This window comes from Colius striatus, chromosome 4 (genome assembly GCF_028858725.1).
Source record: "Colius striatus isolate bColStr4 chromosome 4, bColStr4.1.hap1, whole genome shotgun sequence".
Classification (NCBI taxonomy): domain Eukaryota; kingdom Metazoa; phylum Chordata; class Aves; order Coliiformes; family Coliidae; genus Colius; species Colius striatus.
The window spans coordinates 75988438-76012625 of record NC_084762.1 but is presented as its reverse complement, the minus strand read 5'-3'; the positions used below and the strand labels follow the sequence as shown (position 1 = coordinate 76012625).

The following is a 24188-nucleotide window of genomic DNA, read 5'->3' as shown; positions in this document are numbered from 1 at the left end:
GAGAATGTGTCATTTGAGACAGTTGCTGCTTTGAAACATCTCATTACATAGCTCATACAGCAGTTAGCACTATCACAGCCTGAAGGAATAACTGACCTTATGAAGAAAACTCAGCTTTTGTCCCAGAATATGTTCACCAAGGCCTTGACTTTTGTAAATGCACATACCTTCTTCCATTCTGCAAGGGCATGAACAAAGAGGAACCAGAGGTGCATTTGGAAATATTTGTACGTTGGATCACAACTTACAGCAGAATTTGCAGAGACTGCCATATGCTGTAATTGGTACTTGGTATCTGAAGCATTACCAAGCAATGACGGCAGCTGGCAGAGGACAAGGAGGAGCAGAGTAGCTCTAACTCTGTGAACTGCTGAGAATAGGGCAAAATTTTGTCCTGAAAGCCCTGAGGATACATCTTCAGCCAAAGTCCTTATGCTCTGAGATGTTTTACACCCCCACTGACAAGCCCTTCTTATCTCAGGGTGAAGAGATACCATGCTGCAAGGTTTGGTCAGCCAGAGGTTTGGTCAGTCAAGACAGAGTAGCATCCCTTCTTCGAGTTTGTGACAGAGCAGAGCTGCGCAGTTACAGGCAGAGAAGTAGCTGAAGGAGTGGCAGGAGAATTTAGCTTGCAGAAGCCCTGTATGCCAAGCTGTGGAGGCTGGTATGCAGTGACAGGAGATGACTACTGGTGGGTAGGACATGGAAGAAAGTGTGATCCCTGCTGTATCCAGATGTGTAGACAGCTTCAGAGATAGATGGTGTATATGAGACCACTTGTCACATGTCCAGGTTTTCAGTGATGACCAAAAACTCCTCTGGAGGAAAAACAACAGCAGTGATGGTGAGTGCAGAGGTGAGTGGAGAAGCAACCACAGGGTCTGCAGAAAGGACTGATACCGCAGACACGTCATTAGGCATTGCCAGAGGGGGCTGACTTGAAGTGGAGTCTTGTTTTCTCATGACTGTCAGGCAGCAGCACTGGTTGAGAGCGATGCTGTTGTCCCACGCAGCTTTTGGTTCCTTCCAGTAGTTGTCAGGAGCTTCTTCAGTTGCTTGGCAGAGATTGAAATCCCATGATTACTAGCCTCAGGCAAATACTCATATGTTAGAAATGTTAAAGACGGTATTGCCGTGGATTATTTCTTGGAAACGGTTCAGACCATGTGTGCAAGAAATCAAGAAAGCAGTTTCTGAAGACAAACAATAATGAGGTGGTTCATCCCTGTTTTCTGTAATATTACAGTAATATTACTAGCCAAATAAGTTGTTACTGTTATGTTCATCACCCACCTGTCTCTTAGCTATGCTGGAGAAGTGTCCTTCACACTTTAGTGGGGTGTTACCCCACTTCCTCCATCCATGCCTTGGAATTATCTCTGTGTGCATCCTGTGGCTTTAGGAATGTACAGACTGGTTACATAAAAGGCTTTCTGCATTGTCCAGAGCCATCTCTCTGCCACTGAAAGGCTGTTCCCCAAAGCCCATGTTTTGATACCTAGTGCTTTCTAATTTTATAATAGGGAATAGCACTGAAATCACAAAATGGAGATTTCATTGCTTCTTTCTGAAAAGTTTACTGCCTTCAGTTTTACACAGTTGGTGTCTGTAGCCAAGCCTATGGTATGATTTGCCTTGCTCTCCCCACTGGAAATGTACCAGGCAGGAATTGTCTTCATACTGTTTCTTCAACATTTCCGGTGCTTTGTACCCTGTTAGCTACGAGGTAACAAATATTCTAAGTTTTCTGTTTTTAGAGCAGCGATTCTCTAGGCAAGTGCCTCTTTCTCTGTATATTTTTTCTTAGCAGTGGACTTTCGTTCAGATTTAAGCTTAAATTTAAGTGTCTTGTTGTCTTTGGCAGGCTGAGCTAGATTAAAGAAAAAAGAAGGTATATGTAGGGTTACTTTTATACGATGGGCATCAAGTTTGAAGAGCAAGAGCATTGTTAGAAATGTGTTGCCAGAACTTGCTTATTATAACAAACATTCAACTGAAAAAGTAAAGGAAGCCTGTTTAGATGCTTGCACTGCCTTCACACAGCAATGTGTTAGCTGCATGCTCTTGGTTGCTGTAGCTTCCCAGCTCAGGTGAGGCTGTTGCTTAAGCAGATAATATGTTTGCCTTACGCTGAGGTTTCAGATCAAGGTAGCAACCGCAAATGAGCAGCAGCAGTCTGCTGACAAGACATGGGGTAGAGTAAGTGTTCATTGCCTTTCTGTCCAGTCAGCTCTCCCAGTTTGAGAAGAAGGCTGTAACAGCATCGATGTCCTGTCTGCACATAATATACTGCACTGCAGGGAAAGTCACTCACTGTGGTGTCGGTTGCTACTTCAATTACTCCTTCTCTTAGATGCTGAATTGTCACAACCTGTTGTCTGTCAGACAGCTCTGTCTTCAGTCTCTTCGCAATAACTCTGCGCCTAGATCTGATTAGAGCAAGCTCCAAGTATTTACTTTATAGAGCAGCGCCCATGACATTTCCTACAATAATCAGTGAGCAGAGATTCTTTCCATAGCAATCGCACAGCAGTGATGTTTCCCTTTCTGATCTTCTGTAGCTGTTGGCTGAAATAGTATCAACCCTTCAAGCCACACATCACATTCTTTTGCCAAACAATATAGCCTTCAGAACTAAGAGCTTAGTGTTTTGTATGTCAGGTCGTTGTTCATATATGTCATGTTTAACACCATTGTATCAGAGGAAGAAATTGTAGAAATACAATTAAACATAATCATTAAACACTTCATTGGTCTCTGTTTTGTATACCTACAACTTCCATTTCTCAGTATTGTCAGTATTTTACTTTGCCGTTGTGGCTGCCATTTGTTGTTTACTTGCTGTATTTTTAACATTTAGCCATTTATTAGAAGATGAAAAGATCTACATAGGTGATAAAGTGTGAAAAAATGCCTAGAATCAGATCCAGTTTTGTTTTGTTCTGTCCATTTATTGCTGTCATTGTTAGCTGACATTCTCTTAGCTTGCTGTACTCTGCCCATAATCTAATCTATCCTGAAGAGGCAGGCAGCAGCGTATGAAGTGATTATAAGGATCTTCAAGTGTCTTCAAGGATTTTCTGTACTTGGACTGCGAAAGCATTGTGATTTGATGTTGATTGAATGAACACAATATGTCCCATCGTTACAGTTCCTAAAACATCACCTATTAAGGAACAATCTGCAGGGCAGAGAACAGAATACATATTCATCACAAGTGGACTCAAGTAATCCTACCAGTTTTGTCCACATTGCCTGAGAACGCATTGACTGCAGGTTTCACAGAATCACAGAATCTTAAGGGTTGGAAGGGACCTTGAGGGATCATCTATTCCAACCACCCTGCCAGTGCAGGACCACCTAGAGTAATTTCAACCCTTGCCTACAAGTCACGTATTGTTAGCTCTTCCTTTCTGCCTGGAGAACATAGATTTTTCTGAGTGTGACGTTTTGCTCCTACCAATGCAATGCATTGTTACTTGGTGAAGACATGTTGCACCTGCAGTCATGTGCCACTGTAAAGGCATCATTTTTTTAGACTGAAATATGTTCTTATTGACTATCTCTTAAAGGCCACTACCTGCATGTTATCACACTATTTTTCTAAAGTCCCTGGAGTGAAGTGTGCAAGCTGAGTTTTGCATTTCCAAATGTTTGGAATATTACAGAGCAGCAAGGGATTGTGTGGCTAATGCCAGCTCACTCCTACTGCAACTGGCTTGCACAATAGTCAGAGATCTTCCCTTTCTCCTCTAAAGGTCTGAAAAGTGTGCAGCCCCTGGGGCAGTGAAAAAGCTGCCGACTGTGGGTGTGGGTAGCTGCTACATACTCTGGGGATTTTACTGGATTGGTTTTTATTGAGCTGATGCTGCTCTCAACTAAGTCTGGACGCTTCACTTGTCCAGTTGGTTTTCCATCCTCTTGGCAAACCCTGCTCATGTTGTGCCTGACATAAACCCATCTGGCTGCCCTAATGTAATCTGTTCACTCAGCCCATTTCCAAGTTGTTTATTATGGACCATGTACAACACCCACTGAAGGCAATGCAACCCTCATCTGCCTCGGTAGCTAACAGAGAGGATTTTTGCCATTTTCAGGGTATTAAGAGCTTGGACTACTTAAAGATTTTACATTAAGTTTGATCAGGATGAAAGAAGCAAAGATAATAGTAAAAAATTACCTTTGAGACAGAATCTGCCACTTTCCAAGTGTTTGGAGATGCTTTGGAGGAAAAGAGATGATTTAGATCAAGGTAGTCACCCAGGCCCCTGTGATGGTCAGGAAACAGAAGCTCCCACTGGGCACAACTCCTCCCTTTCAGCCTCCTCTCTACGAACTGGGAAGACTATTCTCCATCAACGGTGTGGGCAATGAGTTTAGACTAAGCATCTAGTTACCAGATATCCATCAATGGCTTCTGTGGAGACACAGACAGATTAGGATGTATCCCACCATTTTACTCTTGAGAAATAAAGCTTTTTGGTCATTCAGGTCCAAGAACAGAGGAGAATAAGGATCCAGTCCTCTAGCTGCCTTGGAGAGTTCAGATTTACCCTGGGAAGAAGGGAGGCTTCTCACCACAGGAAACAATTAGCATCGACCTGGGGGAGCCTCAATTTCTTCTTTCCAGTGCCAAATAGAAGACACAGTAAATTAGCTTCAGATTAATGGTACATTTCTCACTAGCTGTTTCTGACATGTAATGATACTGTATTATTCATTTTGAAAAAGTGTTACCTTCATCCAAAAAGGACATTTTACTGAATGCTTATTAGCCACTCCAGACGTCATCCATAAATTCATCTCTTTGACCCAGAGGCTCCACTCTGATAACAGTGTGGAAGTCTTGTATATAGTATTTTGCAATCCTACTTGAGTTATCCAGTTTTAGTTGCGATTGTCATTCAAGCAGGTTGCTGTCGATAGAGAGTAGCTTTCCACAATTCAGATGTAGTGCTGAACTTCCAGTGAAACCAGTGATGCTGCCTTTTGGAGTCAGGCTTTAGAGCTTAAAACCCAAAGGGCATCAATCACTAGGAAATCTGCTGTATAATGAGATATGTAGCAACTTGCCTTAAATAAAGTATAATTAAGGAAATTTAACAGAAGTTGTATCCAACAATATTTCTTAATGGTTAATTTAAGCTAAATGAATTTTCAGTTTTGTTGTCTGGGTACTTTTTTTTCCTCCTCATTTCTTTTTTTAAAGAGGATTTTTTTCCATAAAGCTGTGACCACCCAGACTCCTATTACTTGGTAATAGACCCAATTTCTGTCTACAAGGAGAATTTAAAAACAGTAATAGTTTGGGGTGGGGGAATCTACCACTGATAAAATCTTGTCAGATTTTATCTGCATTTTGAACTAAAATGATAATCATTTCATACCAAACCAAGAGAGGCAGCTTCTGGGGCGCTCAGCTTGATTCTGTCTACAAAGATGTATCTAGAAGGTCTTTGGAGCTCCTGGTTTCAATGTACGCTGCAGATTCTAGTTGATCCCATTTTGGAGCAAGACCAAGAGAACATAGCGCTTCGTAGCAACCTAGTTTCCAGTGGAGATACAAAAAAAAGGTCTCATTCAGGTCAGGTCCTTGAGACAGTTGGGTGACTGGGGTGGAGGTAGTAACTGCAAGACACAGCTACAGGTCAGCTACACCTTGCAACACCCATTGCTTACCCCCTCCTGATTTTGAGGGCAAACTAGGATGGCAATAAATTCAGTGCAATTACTATTCTCTAGACTGTGACAATGCAATGTATTAGGTTTGATTTTTTTTCAGAGTGTACTTGTAGCAGTAGATTTTGCCTAAAGATTCACAAGAGTGAGCTACCATCAGAAAGCTCAGGATTCAGGATGCTGTTCTTCTAAAACTTCCCAGCCAATCATTATTCACAATTAATAATAAGAATTATTCATATGTGTTTGGGTTTCCTCTGCAGGTAATATTTTGGAACCAATATGGGAAAGCAAAACAGCAAACTACGCCCCGAAGTCATGCAAGATTTGCTAGAAAGTACAGACTTTACAGAACATGAGATCCAGGAGTGGTACAAAGGCTTCTTGAGAGACTGTCCAAGTGGACATTTATCTATGGAGGAGTTCAAAAAAATATATGGGAACTTTTTCCCTTACGGGGACGCTTCTAAGTTTGCGGAGCACGTATTCCGCACTTTTGACGCCAACGGAGACGGAACAATAGATTTCAGAGAATTCATCATAGCCTTGAGCGTAACGTCGAGAGGTAAACTGGAGCAAAAGCTGAAGTGGGCATTCAGCATGTACGACCTCGACGGGAACGGCTACATCAGTAAGTCAGAGATGCTGGAAATCGTGCAGGTATGTGCTGCTCAGAGGCACCCCGTGGCCCTTCCCTCCTTCCCAGCAAGTTGCAAAGCCATGTTGCAATGAGACACTGAATGGAAAACTCTGGCAGCGTTTGGGGCTTTATGGTGTTGGTTCTCTGTATAACTGCTTGAATATAAAATGTTATTCTGTTTGGCAAAGATGGCCTCACTATTCAAACCACAGCATTATATATCCTTTGCAAGTTTTTCCTGAGCATTATACTGCGTGGGAAGTTCTCCCTTGGGAGTCCCCTTGGGCTGGAGCACAGCAGCTAAACCACTGATAAATGTGGTTCTGTCCTCTGGGAAATCACTGTCAATTCATTACAATTAATTACAGTTGGACCAAGTAGGTATCCTAGATCCACGGGGTTCTGTACTTTTAAGGAATGTAGGCTCCCTCCACAGTAGGTAACAAATCTACTTTGAAATTATACTGTTACAAAGAACCAGCTCATGTGTTTTGAAAGTTGTCTGCCGTCCTAATTCCAGTGAGGTCTGCATACTTAGTTTCATGCTAACTGTCTTCACATTATGTTGCCAGTATAGATAAACTTTATCTGTGTAGACATCGATTTCATACACAGCTTCTTTGGATGCATTTACTTGAGGTGTTAATAGGAGTTCCACCTCACTGTGGCTTCCTCAAACACGTTTTTACCCTTGAGGCACATCACTCCACTGAAAGCTTTGAAACACTTTTGATAGATAGTATATATACGTGGCTTGAATCTGTATAGTACAGAGCTGCTTTTTAAAACAGCCTGTTAGCAAAATCCTTTCTTTCCCTGGAAATTCTGAAGGGCTAGCTATACACTATATTGTTCAGACTTACATTTGTGCTGGAAATCAAGGGAAAGGAATGCAGGCAAGTTACAGGCTCTGATGACAAACTGCATTTACAGAGTCAGCCTAACCCATGGTGCCCTTGTCCTTCTACCAGGGCTCTTCTGTATGTACAGTCAGCCTAACCCATGGTGCCCTTGTCTTTCTGCAAGGGCTCTTCTCATATCCTCCAAATGGTAGCTAACACCAGCACTTGCACTGCTTCAGCAACACCAGATACAAAGCTCAGCTCCAAAGGTAGAGTTGCTGTGTCATCTATGGCTTATTCTGGTTTGTGCTCCTCTCAGTTGAAGAGCAGATTTGCATTCAGATGCAGAGATCTCCCTCTCTCAGTGCCATGACAAGCCCTGTGGAATGTTTGCATTAGAGGATACTCTGTTCCTTACAACTCTTCCTCATTCCTGGGTAGGATAAACAAGCTGTCAATTGTTGTTTTCCTAGCTGTATTTCTCCTCCTGAGAAAACAAAGAGAATCACAAAAGAGCTAAGAAAAAACAAAGTAAACACAAGGAGCCAAATCTGAGCAAGGGACTGCTCCTCGGAGGGGGGAGCTGCCCAGGGCACCACAGGACCCCTTGCTGCTGCTGAGTAGCAGGGAAGGCCTCTGTGCTGAACTGCAGCACAAATCCTCCCCCAGAGGAGAAGATTTACAGCCATTGAGAACAATGCCACAAACACATCCATGTCAAATGTAATGAAAACGTCAGTGGCTGGATTCTCTGTAGTGAGCTGAGCAAGGACCAGCAAAACCAGCAGATTTTTCCAGTTACCCCAAGGCTACTCTCCAGCATGATTAGAGGCTGAAATACTCTTCACAGTTGTGCTGGTACCAAATTGTAGCATTGTCCTTTACGACTGTGATGCCATCCATCATCCAATGAAACGGCAGCTTAGGGATCAGCCTAGGGCAACGTTTTAGTAATTTGCACATCCAACTCAGAGCCACACTTGGATTGCGTACAGCCCTCAGCCCTCCCACTGCACTTCTTGGGAGGTTTGCCTCTCCCCACCTTCCACATTACACCTGTAACTCAACTGAGCAATGCTTTCTCTCATTTACTCTCACCTCACATTTTAAGAGACTATACAAAAATCGATTATGGAAGTAAAGAGCCTAATAAGCCTGAGCAACAGTCACTTCTGCCCTGTGGACCTTGAGTGGTTTTACACTCAGGAAGGCTGCCCTTTCTGAGATGGAACTTCCCATGACACAATGTACTTACAGATCTCACCCTGTTTTCCCAGTTTTTTATGTTGGTAGTGATCTCCCTGTGATGCACTGGTCAGTCATAGCTCCTCCAGGTGGAACAGGATTTGTTGTGTAGTCTCTGGAAACATGCTCAGCTAATATGTGAAACTAAGCAGATGAGCGCATTTGCTTGCTTTATTAGGAGATGTCTTTAATGTAGGGTGATTAGACTTACAAAAAAAAACCAGCTAACAACTATCACTTTCATTTACAAAAGATAGTGCTTTTTAATGTGGAAGGACAGGATTCTGTATCAAATGTCTTCCTGGGGGCCCTCAGCCGTCACAGTCTTTCTCATAGTGAAAAGCAGAACTCTGTTATATCTCTGTGTCTCAGAGGAACCTATTACAAGTCCCTTATCTAGCATATATTTGCATATTGATATGGCAGGATTTATTACATTTTCATCGGGATTTTGGCAAGAAACGATACATCAAAATCAATGGTAAAAGAAACACCATCAATCTAAAAGTCTTAGCTGCATGGAAAAGTACTGCCCCTCTTACTGTGGGATGACTGTTTTGAATAACAGAGGGGCAAGGCATGCTTTTCTTCTTTTTTAGTCGGCTTTTCTTTGTGCTTTGAAAGTCCTCTCTGGGTAGTTATTTTCACTGTTGTGCTGATGGTTACTTGTGTTTCCTTTCTCATGCCCTGGCCTAATTTCACACTGCTGCAGGCAACGCAGGCATTGCACCCTTGCTGAACATTGCAAGAAGGTGCTTGTGGTAACAGGGGTAGCAGCAGCAGCGCTGCAAGAGTAGAGCTCCTGCTTGAGATGGCTTGTGTCCCACAGGAGCCCTGGTAAGTGGCCAGCTGCCAAGAAGGTGACTATGAGCGGTCCCTAACAGCTTTTTGAAGCCCATTTTCTCTGCAAAGTGGTGCATTCCTGCATTCCTCCAAGCTCTGCTGTTAACCAGGTTCACGTGGCCAATCACAGGCTCACCAGGCCTGCCCATGAGCTTCCCCTAGACAAGGCTCCAAAAAGTTCCACTTGGAGACACGTGAGCCACCCATGTGGAGCTGGCTGCACAGTTTGGAGGATCACATAGCTGGAAGGACTTTTGTGGTGGGCTGACGATTGCAGAGCCTAATGGAGGAAGGTCCACGAGATAGTGCTACACCTACCAGGCACAGCACATCTGCAGAGCACTGTGGGAAGATGTTTCATAGCCTACCCTCTTAAAGACCTCGGCACAGATCCTCTCAGATTCTCCTGCTCTAGAAATTCTTTGCATGTCTCACATATGTTTACCTATAATTTAAATAGCTCGGTCCACTCAAAAATAGCTGCAAACCAGCTAGAAGATTTGTGTTCGTTCCCCTTGCTGAAACAGGACATATTTGGTGAGAGTCTCTTAAAATAAGAGTTCAAGTAAGAGATGGAAACCTTGTTCTAAGCATACAATTTTCACTGTGTGGAAGGCATTTGAAGAATACTGAGTTCAAAATATGTAGAAATACAAAGAATATTCATCTCTGAGACGAGAATAACACTTTCAGTTTCATACAAAAAGAGCACACGTGTTTCACTTGCTGGGCTAACTGATTTGTAAGCTAGGGAGGAACGGCAGTTCTCAGTAAAGACAGTGTCAAACGATCACTATGAGATGGTGAGGAAAGCAATTTTTTCAGGCCAATTATTCACTTCATGAGACTTTTAGCTGTCAAAATGTATTTCAACAGAGTAAAAAGGATTGACTGAAAATTTGTGCTGTCATCACTGTAAGGAGCTCTTTGACGCTTTGCCGAGTACAGCAAGAAAGAGCAGCCACCACCAAGGTTTCTGACCCAAGTGCAACAGTGGCAGACAGTGACAGGGAGCAAAACCTCTGTGAATAGGCAAAAGGGTGTGATTTGCCCTAAATCATTCGTTGCCACTCATCCACATGTGGGTAGAAAGTCAAACGGGAGAGCTCACAGAGAAGCAGCCAGTTCAGAGGAAGCTGGAGCCTGTGCTTGCTCCAGTGACACACGCAGGTCTCTGGACACACAATTTCTTGGTGGCATTCAGGGTTCTCAGGGAGCTTTAAGAGGCCCTCCTGACAGCAGTCCACCTGCAGAAGCTGCTCTGACTCAGGTGGCTGCTGATGGATAACCCTGCCAAACTTTCTTCAGCTTTCAGCCCCAGTGCTGTAAGGCTGAGGGGTCATACTCCATGTGGAGTGAAGCCCCTGCAGCCTTTCAGTCCCAGGCTACAACCCAGAGTTAGTACATCTACTTTTTGCATGAAACCAGCTTCTTTTCAAAGCTCTCTCTTTCAAACATGCAATAAAGAGCTCTGTTTAGCTGCCCTGAATTAATATGGGGCAAGTCTCAAGATTCTTAATCAGCTTTAGCTGGCTTTTACTTTGAGAAAACTTCCCACTGAACTTCTGAGTAAGGACATAAGAATTTGTCCAAAGTAACCATTTTCAGCATGAAAGGAACGCTTACTATGTTATTCCCATCTGGCTTTCCTAGAATATCTCATCTGTTATTCCCTTCACACGCCTCTGTGAAAAGGACCCTGTAAGATGAAGTCATCCTGAAGTGCTTTTTTTTTTGTCCTAAAAATCTGCATATTCTTACTATGGTTGTTTTGATCAGGGTAAACACGCCTGTACTCCCAGGCTGGGGCATTCCTCCCACACTTTCAATACAGATTCTCTGCTTCACCATCCTCTCACCCAGAGTGAGGGAATGACCCCTCCACCTCTCTTCCTACTCCAGACAAAAGCCAGACAGCTTAAGATGCTTAAACATTGGCAGATTTATAAGCCACATCTCTGCTCTGACCCCTGCAAGCCTTGCATGCTGATGAGGGTGAGAAAGGTGTAAATTCTTCCTGTTCACCCTCTCCTTTTTTTCCCTTCCCCCATTGCCTTCTTCCCCCAGCTCCCTCATCCCTGTGTTCATGTTTATTCTTTCCTATGTTCTTCTGGTTATCAGATGATCACGGTTGTGTGAACAGCTTCCCTGCTCGCACCGAGATTCTGACCGGTACTCTGGCAGCCTAATTGTCTTGGGAGCCTTTGGACACTCCCACATGGCAAGTCATGATGATGATGATGACAATTTACAGAGCTCCCACCACTTTTCTGTTTGTCCAGCAGCCGTTCATGCTGCTATGTTCTCCTGTGCTCCCCTGCTTGGGTCCATAACCAGCATCACAGCCTCACCAGAGGCCAGGCCATGGTGCTGGTAACATAACTGAAGGAGCAAACATTGGACTGTGCTGAGCATAAGCGATGAAAAATTAATTAAAGAGACAAATACCTTTCTGAGGGTGTTAACTCTTAAGTTATTTAAAGGCCAGGAGATGTGAGCTGCTGGTGGAGGAGAAGCCAGCAAGATGGTCAAGGAAGGGGATGCTCCCTAATCTGAGTGCAAAATGCCCGTGCTGCTCAGTGCCATCCTCCAGCTGGTGAATCTGTGCTGTGATGTTCCTGGAGCTGGTCCTTGCGGACCCTGGGCTGGAGGATGGGAGTGTGCTAGGCAGAGTGCCTTCATGAATGGGAACAGGGGAGAGAGGAGATCCAGGGAACAGCCCTGGGTTTGTGCCAAGGACCCCTGCTCCCAGAGCTGCAGGAAGCAAAGAACAAATAGATAGAGCACTAAGTTATCAACTGACCACTGCAGACACCATGTTGGGGGCAGGGGAGGGAGCAAGAATTTGAATCTGTGGAAGAAAGTGATCTATACCTACAGACCAGGGCTGGAAGGCAAGTGACCGCTTGCCAGGCAGAGGCCAGTGAGCTGCAGTGGGAAGCAAAAGGAGCTGGTCAGACCAGGGCAATGCTGCCTTGGGCTGGGTCATGCTCCCTCTTCAAACGGCCAGGAGGCTCTCCCGAGGCCACCACCCTGCAGCCATCTGCCTGCTGCCCTTCTCCCAGTTGCATGGCACCATAGAGAGACTGAACTCAAGAAACGCTTACTGGTACTGCATGCTCACATTTGCAGGGAATGTTTGGATAACCAGTTCAGAGGTAACTGCTCATCCTTGGTTTTAAACTAATGCTATTTCTCTTTTAGGGGCAGCTAGTACCATATGTAACTAATGGGTTTGCCTGTGCAGAGAATAGCTATGGGTGGCATCAGTGCCATGTGGGACCAGAACATCTGCTCTCTGTGGAACAGATTGTGAATGGGGTTTTGAGCTGTGTACACACATCGGCCCCCAAGGAAAAGGTCACCTCCTTGCTGGTCAAGTCTTTGTTATCTGTGAGACACGGCAAATGCAGGGAGTGAGTCACTGCCCTCCCAGTGGGCAGGATGCTGACCAAGGGGAGAGAGAAAGGAAATGAGGAGAAGATGGAGTGAGAGCACAGGGATAGTGAGGAAAGGGACTGGGTAGCCAAAACACAGGGATGCGTCACAGCGCAGAACCTCAGTGGTCTTACTATTCCCTCAAGCACTCGGAGCTGCCAGTGCCTAACGTGCTGTTCAAGTGATAAATTCACCCAAAGGACTGTTTTAATAAGGAAAAATGTAGCCTCAGTCCAAATCCGGATGGTGTTCGACCGTGACTAAATAAGGAGACACAGTACTTCATAACGGAGTGTTCCACTGGAGAGGGCAGCTGCATGTCCTGGTGCTACCCGGCTCCCTCCACCATCAGACAGCAAGTCCCAGATAATGTTCCTGAGATATTTTCTGCCTATTTCTGTCACCAGGAGATGATCATACCCCTACATTAAGGTAGTGTGTTTCTTACCAGCTCTTTGCTCCTGTCATAACACACAGGCAATCTATAAGATGGTTTCTTCCGTAATGAAGATGCCGGAAGATGAGTCGACACCAGAGAAGAGGACAGAGAAGATCTTCCGTCAGATGGACACCAACCGTGATGGTAGGCACCCTCCAGAGGCTGGGGCGGCCCCCTCTGCCCCTGTGCTGGGCAGCTGCCATGTCCTGCCTACACCAGGCTGTCCTTCACACCCACCCCACCGCTCCTCCTAAAGCACAGCCAAGGCAGCCAGGCAGGGCTGTGCCTTGCAGGACTGGGGAGTTTCCTCGGGCTTCCCCAGCTTCCTTCCATCGTGCCTGTTCAGAGGCTTGGTGAGTGTGCTATGACCCACCACGTGAGCTAAGCAAACGTGTTTCTTTTCCAGGAAAGCTCTCTCTGGAAGAGTTCATCCGAGGCGCCAAGAGTGATCCCTCCATAGTCCGTCTCCTGCAGTGTGATCCCAGCAGCGCCGGGCAGTTCTGAACCCGTTCTTTGGATGAATTGTGTATCTGCTTTTATTTTCCTTGCCAAACAACATTCATGGTAGTGTTGCCTCTGTATGGCCAATTATGCCTTCATTTGTGGCATCTTATAGCTTCTTTTGTTGTGGATTAATTATAAGAATGCTGAATTGCTCTTAACAATTTGTCCAGGGCACGGGCAGTACTGTTTTAAACAGATATTGTGGTGTTATCATTGTTTTAAAGATTTTGGTTTGTTTTTTATTTGTTTTAATGTGTCTGTTTTGGAAAGTACACGTTGAGAAGGAGTAAACCAACAGCAAAAGCCTTGGCAGCAAGAGACACTGACAGATTTCAGACTGCTGCTTTACTAGCTAAGTATTTACCCGCAGGACCTGCAAGTGTAGCAGAGGTCGAACAAAAGGGATTGCGATGGGTAGGGTGGGATTCACCTGGGATTCACCTCCTCATCTGCCCAGGAGGCACCAGCTAAGGTCAGAGGCAGGATTGGGAAGAAGTATGAAAGCGCACAACGTGTGCGGGGCGTGCCATCCGCACCCCTGCTCCTATGCCTCGTCGTTTCAATGCTGTGAACATTTTCCAGGTTGTGAAGGAGAAGGGAAAAAAACAATAGTCGACTTTTTTGGTTTCTTTACTAGGTTTACAGTGGCTGATTTCACATGGCTTTATCTGAAAGTTCTGCAATTTGAAATCTTGATCCCCAAATCCACAACTGACAATACCTCCTGCCGTTTGGGATCAGCAAAAAACAGACACAGACGTGGAAAACTGGGTCTTGACAATGAATTTAAGGGATATACATGTTGAATGTGAAATTTTCAGGTTAGTAATAAAGCAGTTTCTACTAAGGAGAGTGAGCATTCACGTGAGGAACTCACGGACACTGGCAAGCAGTTCCAGCTGAGGCACATCTGCTGCTATGAATGCTCTTGCGTAGTATGAAGTTCTGGGGGGTGTTTTTGTCTCTCTCCACGTAGCTAATGGAGTTTCTGGGCCTGCTCTTAGGGGAAGGCTGTCGTCAAAACTTGTTTTAAGCGTAAAATTGTAGCATTTATATTTCATTTATTTTAGTAAAGTTCAATAATTCTGTACTGAAACGAGGAAATGGTACGCTTTATGGTATATTTATATATATAAAAATTAAAACAAACAAAAAGATCAGCTCTCGAGAGAAATGTTGAATGTTTATCTTCTCGCCTAGATGCAGGAGTTCTGAAATTTGCTGCTGCAAAACTTTATCTGCTGGTCAAAGTTGCCGTACGCAAAGCTAGTGCCCATGCGTGGGATTTCATAGGGACTTGACAGGCACCGCTGCGACGGAAAAGCTTTAGCGACAGGAGGCATTATGCTGACTAAATTGGCATTAATCTGTCATTAGCTAAAGTCTGCTCTGTGATCCTGTTGGAGAGGTACCCATGTAGGCAGTGTACAGCACTGGGAATTCGTGAGCTCGTTAGAGTAACCTTTGTCTGACAGGCAAGGTTGGCATTTTGTCAAGTGACCTTGTAGATGCTAATCCCCAGTAGCCTTAAATTAAAATAAACTAAGTAAAATAAATCTGCTTTGCAGGTGATGATTAGCTAAGTACTAATTAGAAGCCATGAATAAGTAGCCGAGCATGAATAACATTCTGTTGAACACTAGTTACCATGTACAATAACTGAGGGAAAAAAATCCTAGGCTTGCTTTTTCCATTTTGTTTGCTTTGCCAGGTGTGAAGTGCAGAGCATATTAAAATAGAACGAAAACAAATTGAAAATAACGTTGCTAGTCACTTGTAAGAAAATTATTATGAGTGGCTAACTACACTCAATAAATGTCTTCAGACAGACACCTTCAAGTGATCACAGAAATGCAGTTGATGGTATGTTCTCATTATATGAATCAAAATACCAAGCAGAGATGTGTGTGGGAGAATGAGAAAATGTGGCTGAGGCCTAACCACAGGCAGATTTCAATGCCTAGAGCTTTTAGCTGCCACAAGCATTCCTGGCAGATTTTGCACCAGTTCCTCCTGTTGATGGAAATGTTCCCTATCTCTTTCTCCCTGATCTTCATTAGACATCCTGTGCACAAATCTAACCCTTCAAAGGAGAGCCTGTGCCTACCTTCTTCCAGGTAATTTTCTGCTTTACCTGGAGAGGTTCTGGCTCCCTCTCCTGCATCCATCACCTCGTGTCTATTGAAAGCCACGTTCCCTCGTGAGCACTTTGAGGGCTGTTTTTTTGCCAGGACGAGCCTGGTCAGGCTGCTGGGGCTGCTGCAAGAAGGGCAGTGGATGTGCACTGATGGCCACCGGCACGGTCAGAGGGGAACAACCCCGTTCCCCTGCCCCAGCTGCTCCTGAGCTGCTCCATCCCTGCCACAGGAACCCTGATGAGCTTCTAACCCACTGACTCTGTGCAGGCACCTGAACCCAAAGCAGCCCAGACCTACAGATGCTGGCATTTACTGAAGGTGAACTTGGATACATACCTTCTACAGTTCCATCTTCTTCATGTTGTGAAAGCAGTTGCATGTGGCTGAAACTCATCAAACATGGCCCTTTATTTAAGCAACTGCATCGCTTTTTAGTTTTGTATTTGTGGCCCAAAACGTAATGTCTCCGTTTGTTTTCACTCAGTAGTTTTGCAGCTTTGGAGCCAGACTTGCTTCACACGTTACTGCTATACAACATATGTTTGATGTGACCCCAGACCAGCAGAGGTGTAATTCTACCCACAGTTCACAAAATCTGCAAGAGTGAGAGTTAGCCTACAGATGTAGAGAACGTAGCTGCAGATGAGACTATTGCAGAAACCTTATGAGTGAACTGAGGTTATTCTTCTGCCTAAGGGGTATTCCCTTAAATTATTAACTATCCCCCTCTTTCTCTGTCTCTACATGTACTTTAAAAGTGATCCATAGCTACAGTTGTGGTGGGAGCATCCACAGACCTCAGATGAGCAGGATGGCAGCAGTGTTGCCCGCTTAAAATTGGTAGTTTCTGCTTTGCTGCCATTCACGTTTGCAATCATAACAGCCTTCGTCAACCTTTTGAAGACAACATGACCTATCCCATATAAAATAGCACAGCAAGCCAGACACTTTCAAGCAATCAATTACAAGTATTTCCACACTGGAAGGTTGGCACATACTATTTCACCTCACCCCTCAACTTTGTACATGCATTCTCCAATATTAGTTGCAGGTGAAAGAGGTGAACTCCACTTGTATGTTGTCCAAAAGAATTGATGAGCACATCATGCATGTAGACTGAATCCACGGAAAATGCCAGTCCCGTTTGTCTGGCATTCCCAGACAGCTTGCCAAACTGGGGGCCAGAATATGTGAAGTGAGGACTGTGGCTTGTGCAATCTGCAGCAGCCTGTCTTTGGTTTAGGGTGCTTTGGGAAGGGAAAGGGGAACACAACCCTTTTAAAAGCAGCTTGTATGTGTTTTTGTGAGCACTTGTGGTTTGAGGGGGACTGAAGATCTATGTTTCAATGAAGATCTATTTGAAATCCTGTGAGTTCACGGCAGTGGACGTTCCTGAGGTATACAGAGCTGTTCCTCTTGCTGTTCTTAGGAGCCTGTGGAGTTTTTATTTATTGTTGGGGCATTTTGTCCTTTGATATTCTCTGTTATAAAGCATGACCTCCACATTTTCTAGACACTGCCTCTTAAACCAGTAAGTCAGAAGTGTGCAGCTTCTGTAGCTGGACAAGGCCTACATGAAGAAGTATGGCACACGAGTACAAGAAGTGGTCACATGTGACCAGGTCACCATGGTTTAATAACTGCCCCTGGGGGCAGAACCCCGGGACTTAAGTGTGTGTTCTCTTCACTGGTGGCAAACGTGCAGTAATGCAACTTAGTTTAATTTTCTGTCACTGCAGACCGGGCTAAATCGCATTACCTTGCATTTGCTGTGGTCTGGAAGCGCACATATGGGTAGAAACCTTGGCTCAGCTGACTCATGGAAACTTGGTGAACTGTGGTAATGATGTTGAGCCCTAATCCACAGACTTAGCTGAGGTGAAAAGGTGGCTCAGTACATGTGAACTGGGGAACACGGTGAGAACTGGCAGGTCCCTGGGCACACGTGGAAGCAGGGAGGGAATCTCCTGCCCCGAGCTCAGCTGTTTCCCTTCTTTTAAAACTCTGTCTTCTGTGGGTTTTTTTAGCAACACTGGTGAAGATGCAGCAGATAGCACAGTCAGGATAAAGGAGGCATCCTTCAAAAGAGTTTCCTTTTGAAGCCTCATGTACATGCATCAGGTGAAACAAGCAGCACCTCCTCTTGTCTTTCTGATGTGCTGCCTCAGTTTCCTGCCGAGGCAGTCCTTGGGCTCAGGAGTTAGGTGTCAGGTAACTCGTGCAAGATCAGTGGAGATGACTATTTCACCTGTCCTCTGCACAAGCATTTGGATGCATTCTTTGCACTGTGTCTTACTGGGGGTGGGATCTCATGTACGAGTTCTTGGAGGAGGAGTTGGTTTCCTTGGTATCGTGAGCAGAACTTGTGCTTAGAAATACAGAGAAACTTGGCATGTGTCAGACAGCCAAGCAACACTCCGAACTGCATGTGGAGTTTTCCATTGACTGTGCAGTAGGGAGATAAGATATAAAGCAGTGATATGTCAGACTTGTGGTGTGATGTGCTCAGAGATAGGACTAGGCCAGAAATGTAACCTTTTAGCTGAGCAGTTGTGGCTGCTGCCTATTGAGTCGGAGCTGCTAACAAAATACACTTAAATGTACATGTGAATGTGCAGCTGCAGGAGTAGAGCAGCTCTGCTCTTTCTTACGTACAAGCAACAGAGCTATTCACTATGCCCCAGTTAGGACTTGAACAAACATCTCCCAGGAGCAGCATAAGGCATTTCCTATAGTGTATCTGAGGGCAAAACGTTGCCTGCAGGAGCTTCTTCCCAGTCATGGTAGACAAGAAGGGAAGTCTCCATCTGGCTGTCAAAGCGCAGGTGCCATTTTGCAGGCTGGGGAAGCTGAGAGGAAGAGCTGTATTTTAAGCAGATGGAGGGAAAAAGCGGCAGGGCTCGTGACCTGGCATGGAAGCAGTGATGCTAAAGATCAGGCCCATTGCTGAGGAGCTGCAGAAGCCATTAGATGCCTTTGGCATTCAGAGAAGAAGAACGATCGGTAGGAATCAAAGTCAATCTCCTCATCCCTTGCAGAAGCCTTGCCTGACTACCATAGGTGTCTCAGTTAGCAGCACCCCTTATTCCAGCCTGGCTTTGGCTGCTATTGCTTCCAAGTCATCCATACTGAGGAGCTGTTTTGGGATGGGGATTTTCACAGGATAAGATATAAAACTTTTCAGATACACTCTCCATACCTTAATAAGTAACAGCTGGAAAAGCCAGATGTGAGGGCTTCCTTGCAATGTACAGATTCGATCTCCTCATTGCTCCCACAGGCTGCAAGTGTCGTTTTAGTATGTATAGTTGAGATAAAGCTATCACATGTAAAATGCTGACTAATGCACAATAAACAGGGCAAAACAAAAAAGCTTGGGTTGTTGTAAACGATGTGGAAAGACTAGAGGAATGAAAAACTTTGAGATATCTTGCTGCCTTTAGATCAGGATCTGAATTTGCAAAGCCAAACCCCAGTAGCAATGGTCAGCACAGAGTAACTCCTCTGCACTGGCCCCAGCCATGGGACCTCCTGGACTGCTTCATGCCCACATCACCATGTGCTGAAGCTGGGGGCTCTGGGTCTTACCACAGACACGGCTATATGAGTTTATTCAGCCTGCTGAGTGCTTCCCAGCTCTTGAAGCCACCCTCCCTGTTGTGTTCACTTACTGTGCAGCTGAGACATGTCTTAGGTCTTTCCCTCTTGCCCTGACCTTACACCAAAGACGTTGTCATCTCTCCAGGGCAGGCACTCAGGATGTACAGCTCTCCACGGCTTTGTGCCCAACTCCCAGTGGCTATCCCTGCCCTCTGTGTGAATGAATAACAAATACCAGCCTCTGACTTCTGGAAGAGCCAGGCTTGATGCACTTAGATGGGACAGCTTCTGATTTGGTTCCCAGCCTTTAGCTCTCCTGTGTGTACCTTGCCCACAACATTATTTATTTCCTATTATTAAGTAACGGCAATATTAAACATTTCAAGAACACACTGAACCTCTGGAACAATGTGGTTTTCATTGCCCTGTATGTGTTTGTTGATGCACTGCAGACTGAACCTGACTGGTGCTTGCTCTCTGTTCCGTTCCCATGGTTAGTTCCACAGAGAGCTGATTGCTGCCAGGCAGGAGTAGTATCTTGCTATGTGGCACCATGCCACGTGCGGTGCCTGGATGCTGCCTGGAGCACCCAGATGCTCTGCACCAAGAGATAATTTTGGCACAGTAATGTCAGGTGGAAACTCTTCCTGCCCTCTGCCAAAAACGTGTATCGAGGGTGTGACCTCTGGTTTTCTCCTCTATGGGGACAGGAGCTTCAGCAGTGTTCAGGGCTGGCCTCACGTTCCCCCACCGAACAGGATGATGGTGATTAGTAAACCCACCTGAGAAAATCCTCTTAACCTCTAAGCTTCGTTTGTGCTGTTGGCTGCACTCAGAGGGAAGATTAACGGGTCCTATGTGGTTGTTTGGGAGAGAACTCCCAGTTCCTTGCCACCACCACCTTTTTATTTCCTGTCATTAGCTTATTCCCATTTCCAGGGCAACCAAATAGTTTTTATGAGTATCTGGGCAAAAAAAAAGAAACAGCAAAGCCAGTTTCAATCTGATAAGGATATAATGCAGCTTACCTTGTGCTCCACGTTATGAGTCCTCCACAAGATCACGTTTCTTTGGTGTTTTGTGTTTAATTTCCTTACTCGTATTTTGGCTGTGTTCCGCATTTATTTATTTTGGGTCCTCTTAGATTCATCTCTGCCAGTTGTTTCGCTCATATGCTAGCAAAGGCCCCAACCATCCCAAAAGCAGATCTCCGTGAGTAATCCCTTGCGAGGTGTGTTCCCAGTGCCTGGTAAAGGCAAAGTGCTTAACTACAGTAGGGATTATTTTTTGTCTGCACATTTGCTGTGAGGAGACAGATTGAGCTGCATTTCAACACGCTTATCTCTACCACTTGCTCGCTTCAATACCATCAGAGCAGTCTTGTAGTTAGTATTTGTATCAGCTCTATTTCGGACTTGAACCCGAGGTGACCAATATTGACCTCTTGTGACAGAAGTACTCGATACCTTTTGATCTTTGAGTACTGCCGAGTGAACGATGTGACGGATGCAAAAGTAAATAGTACATTGGTCTGTGTAAATTTGAGCAGATATTTTTGAGGTTGTAGAGACTAATAAATTGAGATAAACCATGGGCAAAAGCTGAATTTGAGGCAATTTATTCCAGTTTCTGTTGAAGCCTCTGGCCATTCCACAGGGAGAGCTTTCTCACCCCTGTTCCCTCAGGCTGTTTCTACATCGCAATGTAGAGTACAGATAACAAATCTAGCTTTAAATAAGCTACTACAGGCAGACCAACTGCAGCAGCATGGAGTTCAGCATATCCTGTGTCTTGGCAAAATTAGATACCTCTCTATATGAATGCTTTGTAAGCAAACCTACATATCCTAAGGAAGCCTTTTACAACTCAGAAAGGAGAGGGACAACTATGAATGAAATTAATTTGGTCCTCATATTTTTCTTGTGGCTGTCTAGAATTGCTAGTGTCCCATGTGTAGTTGCCTATAGCTATTGTGATGTGTTAATTTTTCTCCCTGGTTCTGTTGTAAGCTCATCTGGTGATATTCTGAGTCTCCAGCCAGTTCTCAACCAGGCAAAGCCCACGGAAAGGACACTTGGAGGCAAGCTGCCTTCGAGAGGACTGAGGGCAGCTCTTGGGATTTGCACCTGTGCTTTTGCATGCTTTGGGAGCATGTACCAACCTGCAGAGCAACGTGTTAAACCTACCCAGTAAAATGAAAGTAGATGATGAGGCCACGGGAGGAGACAGAGAACTTGCTGGAGGGTTGTGATTGTATTTTGTGCTCCCCAGCACGCGCACTCTTCCCCCTGCTATTAACTTCCAGTTAGGACCTTCCTTGAATTCTTAGTGTCAGAATAAAGGTTTTTTATGCTGATAATGTATTTGTATTTGTATTATGCAACGTACTCAGAAAAAAACCCACCCAGAATATCGTTTAATGATTGCCCTCTCCTCTCAAGAAGCTGTTCTCTTCTGTACATATGATATGCAGAATGTATGGGAGTCTAGCCAGTGTTGGTTTGCATTTTTAAGACTGTACTAATTAATGTGTGATACTATTGTGTTTCTGTAGTGGCATTCTCGGTGTAAAATGTAAAAACTATTTAAAATGATCTCTTTTTCTGTTATTGTTCAGCTCTTAGAGGTAGCACCAAGGACTGCATGTTCACTAGAACCAACCTGTTTCAAGGGCCGTCGTAGCTGCGCACAGGCACTGGTGTTTCACCCAGAGCATAGCACCCGCCTTCTCGTTTATATAGGGGTCAGTTTTGAGTGGAAACGAATTCTTCCTGAGAAGTCTGGTTTTCTGTCTTCCCTTTCTGAGGCTCCAGCTTCACCCAGCTGCACTGTGTGCCAGTCCCAGCCCAGGATGGGACCCGGGAGGAGGGTCCTGGAGCCAGGGCACCCCGCTGGCCCCCACGACCCCTCAGCTTGTCCACGGCCACACTTGGTTTCCTTGGCACTGCTGGCTATACCCGGACAAAGCTGAGGAGGTCACATTTGGGCAAGTGGTTTTAAAATTAACTACGTAAGATTTTGAGGAATTAAGCAATCAAGGAAAGGAAGAGCCCGAGTGGCACGTCTGAGGTCAGAGTTATATCGGGGTGCTTAATACAGAGAGAATTTGGGGTCAATCCCTAAAAGACAGGACCATTTGGAGAGCTTTGGTCTACATTTCTTGTCTGGTTTGGAGAGGGAAGAGGAGCTCAGATCCAGCCTTTCAGGCAGGGCTGACTTACTCGACAAATTGAGTGTGATACAGATGCTTCTCCAGATCGTGTCCTGCGCCAAAAGACAAGACATGCTGCAGCTTAGGAATTTTTTTTTTCTTCCAGTTTTTTCCTTTTTAATAGGGAAAGCAGTTCAAACTGCACCTGGCAAAATGACTGACTTCGAAAGCATGTTTTTCCTTGTTATATAGACACTCACAAAACAGCATTGTGTGGTTAAAAAGGTGATAGTTTCTTTTTCAGTGCCAAAATATATAAGCAGTATTGTTTGAAGGGAAATAAGACTTTTTTTTACCTTATTGTTATTACTGTTGAACAAATATTGTTTTTAAATGTTAGATTTTGAAGACTTTTGTATTGTAAACTGTTTTGTGACATGGTGCTTTTTCATACTGGAATTACTGATTGCACCTAAATATGAATTACTTTGTTTTCTTATATAAACGTAACCTTGAACAATCTTGATGAAAACCAATGTATGGTAGATACCAATGGTTCAAACAAATTCTCCTACTGAAATCCCCTAAATGTTCTTTCCTACTAATAAACATTCTGCTGCAGCTGAGCCGTGGTGTGCCGTGTGCCGTCACTCCCTTTGCACCGGAGCCTGAAAGCCTCACGCAGCCCCACGGGCTGGTGAGCAAACCTCAGAGAAGCCTTTGCTGCTGTCCTTATCGCCCTCAACCCGCTCAGTGCTGCAGGAAAGGGGCAGTGGCCAGGCAAGCCAATTTGGAGGGCTTAGCCAGGGCTTAAGCTGGGACGGGCACTGTGCTGGCACGTTGCAGCCGGCTGGGCTCTCCGCTGCTGATGGAGGTTTCCCTCCAGCAGCTAAAGCCAGCTGTCGGGCACGGGGAGAGAGAACACAGGCTAGTTTATAAAAGCAAAGGAAGGACAGTACAAGGCTGAGAGTCCTTGTGAGGTCCTCTGGAGCTGGAAAGGCCAACTTAGCTTTCCCTGCCACAGATAAATTTCTCTACAGATTTAGGCCATGTTTTTGAACCCCAGATGACTAGCACAGCATCAGGGGGGCAGGATGTGGGGAGAGAGCCCAAGTTAGTAGGGTGGTAGCTGTGGTTAGTCACTCTGAGATGTGGCTCACAAGCAGAGCCCATCACAGCAGGGACTCTTGCCAGCCTCAGGTGGGCTGGAGAGGGTTGGCTCACACTCCTGTGACATGCTCCTTAAGCTCCTCAAACTTTTACCTAGGTTAAATTTGAAGCTGGGATTAGCACTGGGATGCTAAAAGTAGTTTAAATGCCTCTAGAAGGTAACTGAAACCAGTGTCTATTTTTTCTTGAGATTAAAAAAACCCCAGTCTATTTGTGGAACTGCACATTAATACAGGCATGGAAGGGGCTGGAGCCTGTCTGGAGCATCAGTTACATCACTCAGGTACCCTGTGTGCCCAGTGCACCTTCAAATCAGCTTCAACACATGGGCTTCCAGTGTGAAAGACTCCCTGTGACAAGTGTTTTCCTCACCCTCCCATTAGGGCCATAAGACTATTTAGCATTAAGATGTAAGCAGGGGTGTAAGGAGGTCATTATTTGCATAGGGATGCTAAAAACATCTACAGATCACTTTTGCTGGCCAGTGCACCTCGTTGTG

General features: G+C 45.0%; 1 protein-coding gene across 1 annotated transcript in view; it reads left to right on the top strand.

Moving 5' to 3' along the window:
• NCALD (neurocalcin delta) overlaps positions 1–23145 on the top strand; it is a 59395-nt gene extending 36250 nt beyond the window's left edge. The window contains exons 2-4 of the mRNA XM_010198868.2: positions 5943–6339; positions 13165–13270; positions 13533–23145. Coding sequence (XP_010197170.1) covers positions 5962–6339; positions 13165–13270; positions 13533–13630 — 582 coding nt within the window. The 5' untranslated portion in view covers positions 5943–5961 and the 3' untranslated portion in view covers positions 13631–23145. The remainder of the gene's footprint in view (positions 1–5942; positions 6340–13164; positions 13271–13532) is intronic.
• The last annotated feature ends 1043 nt before the right edge of the window (positions 23146–24188 follow it).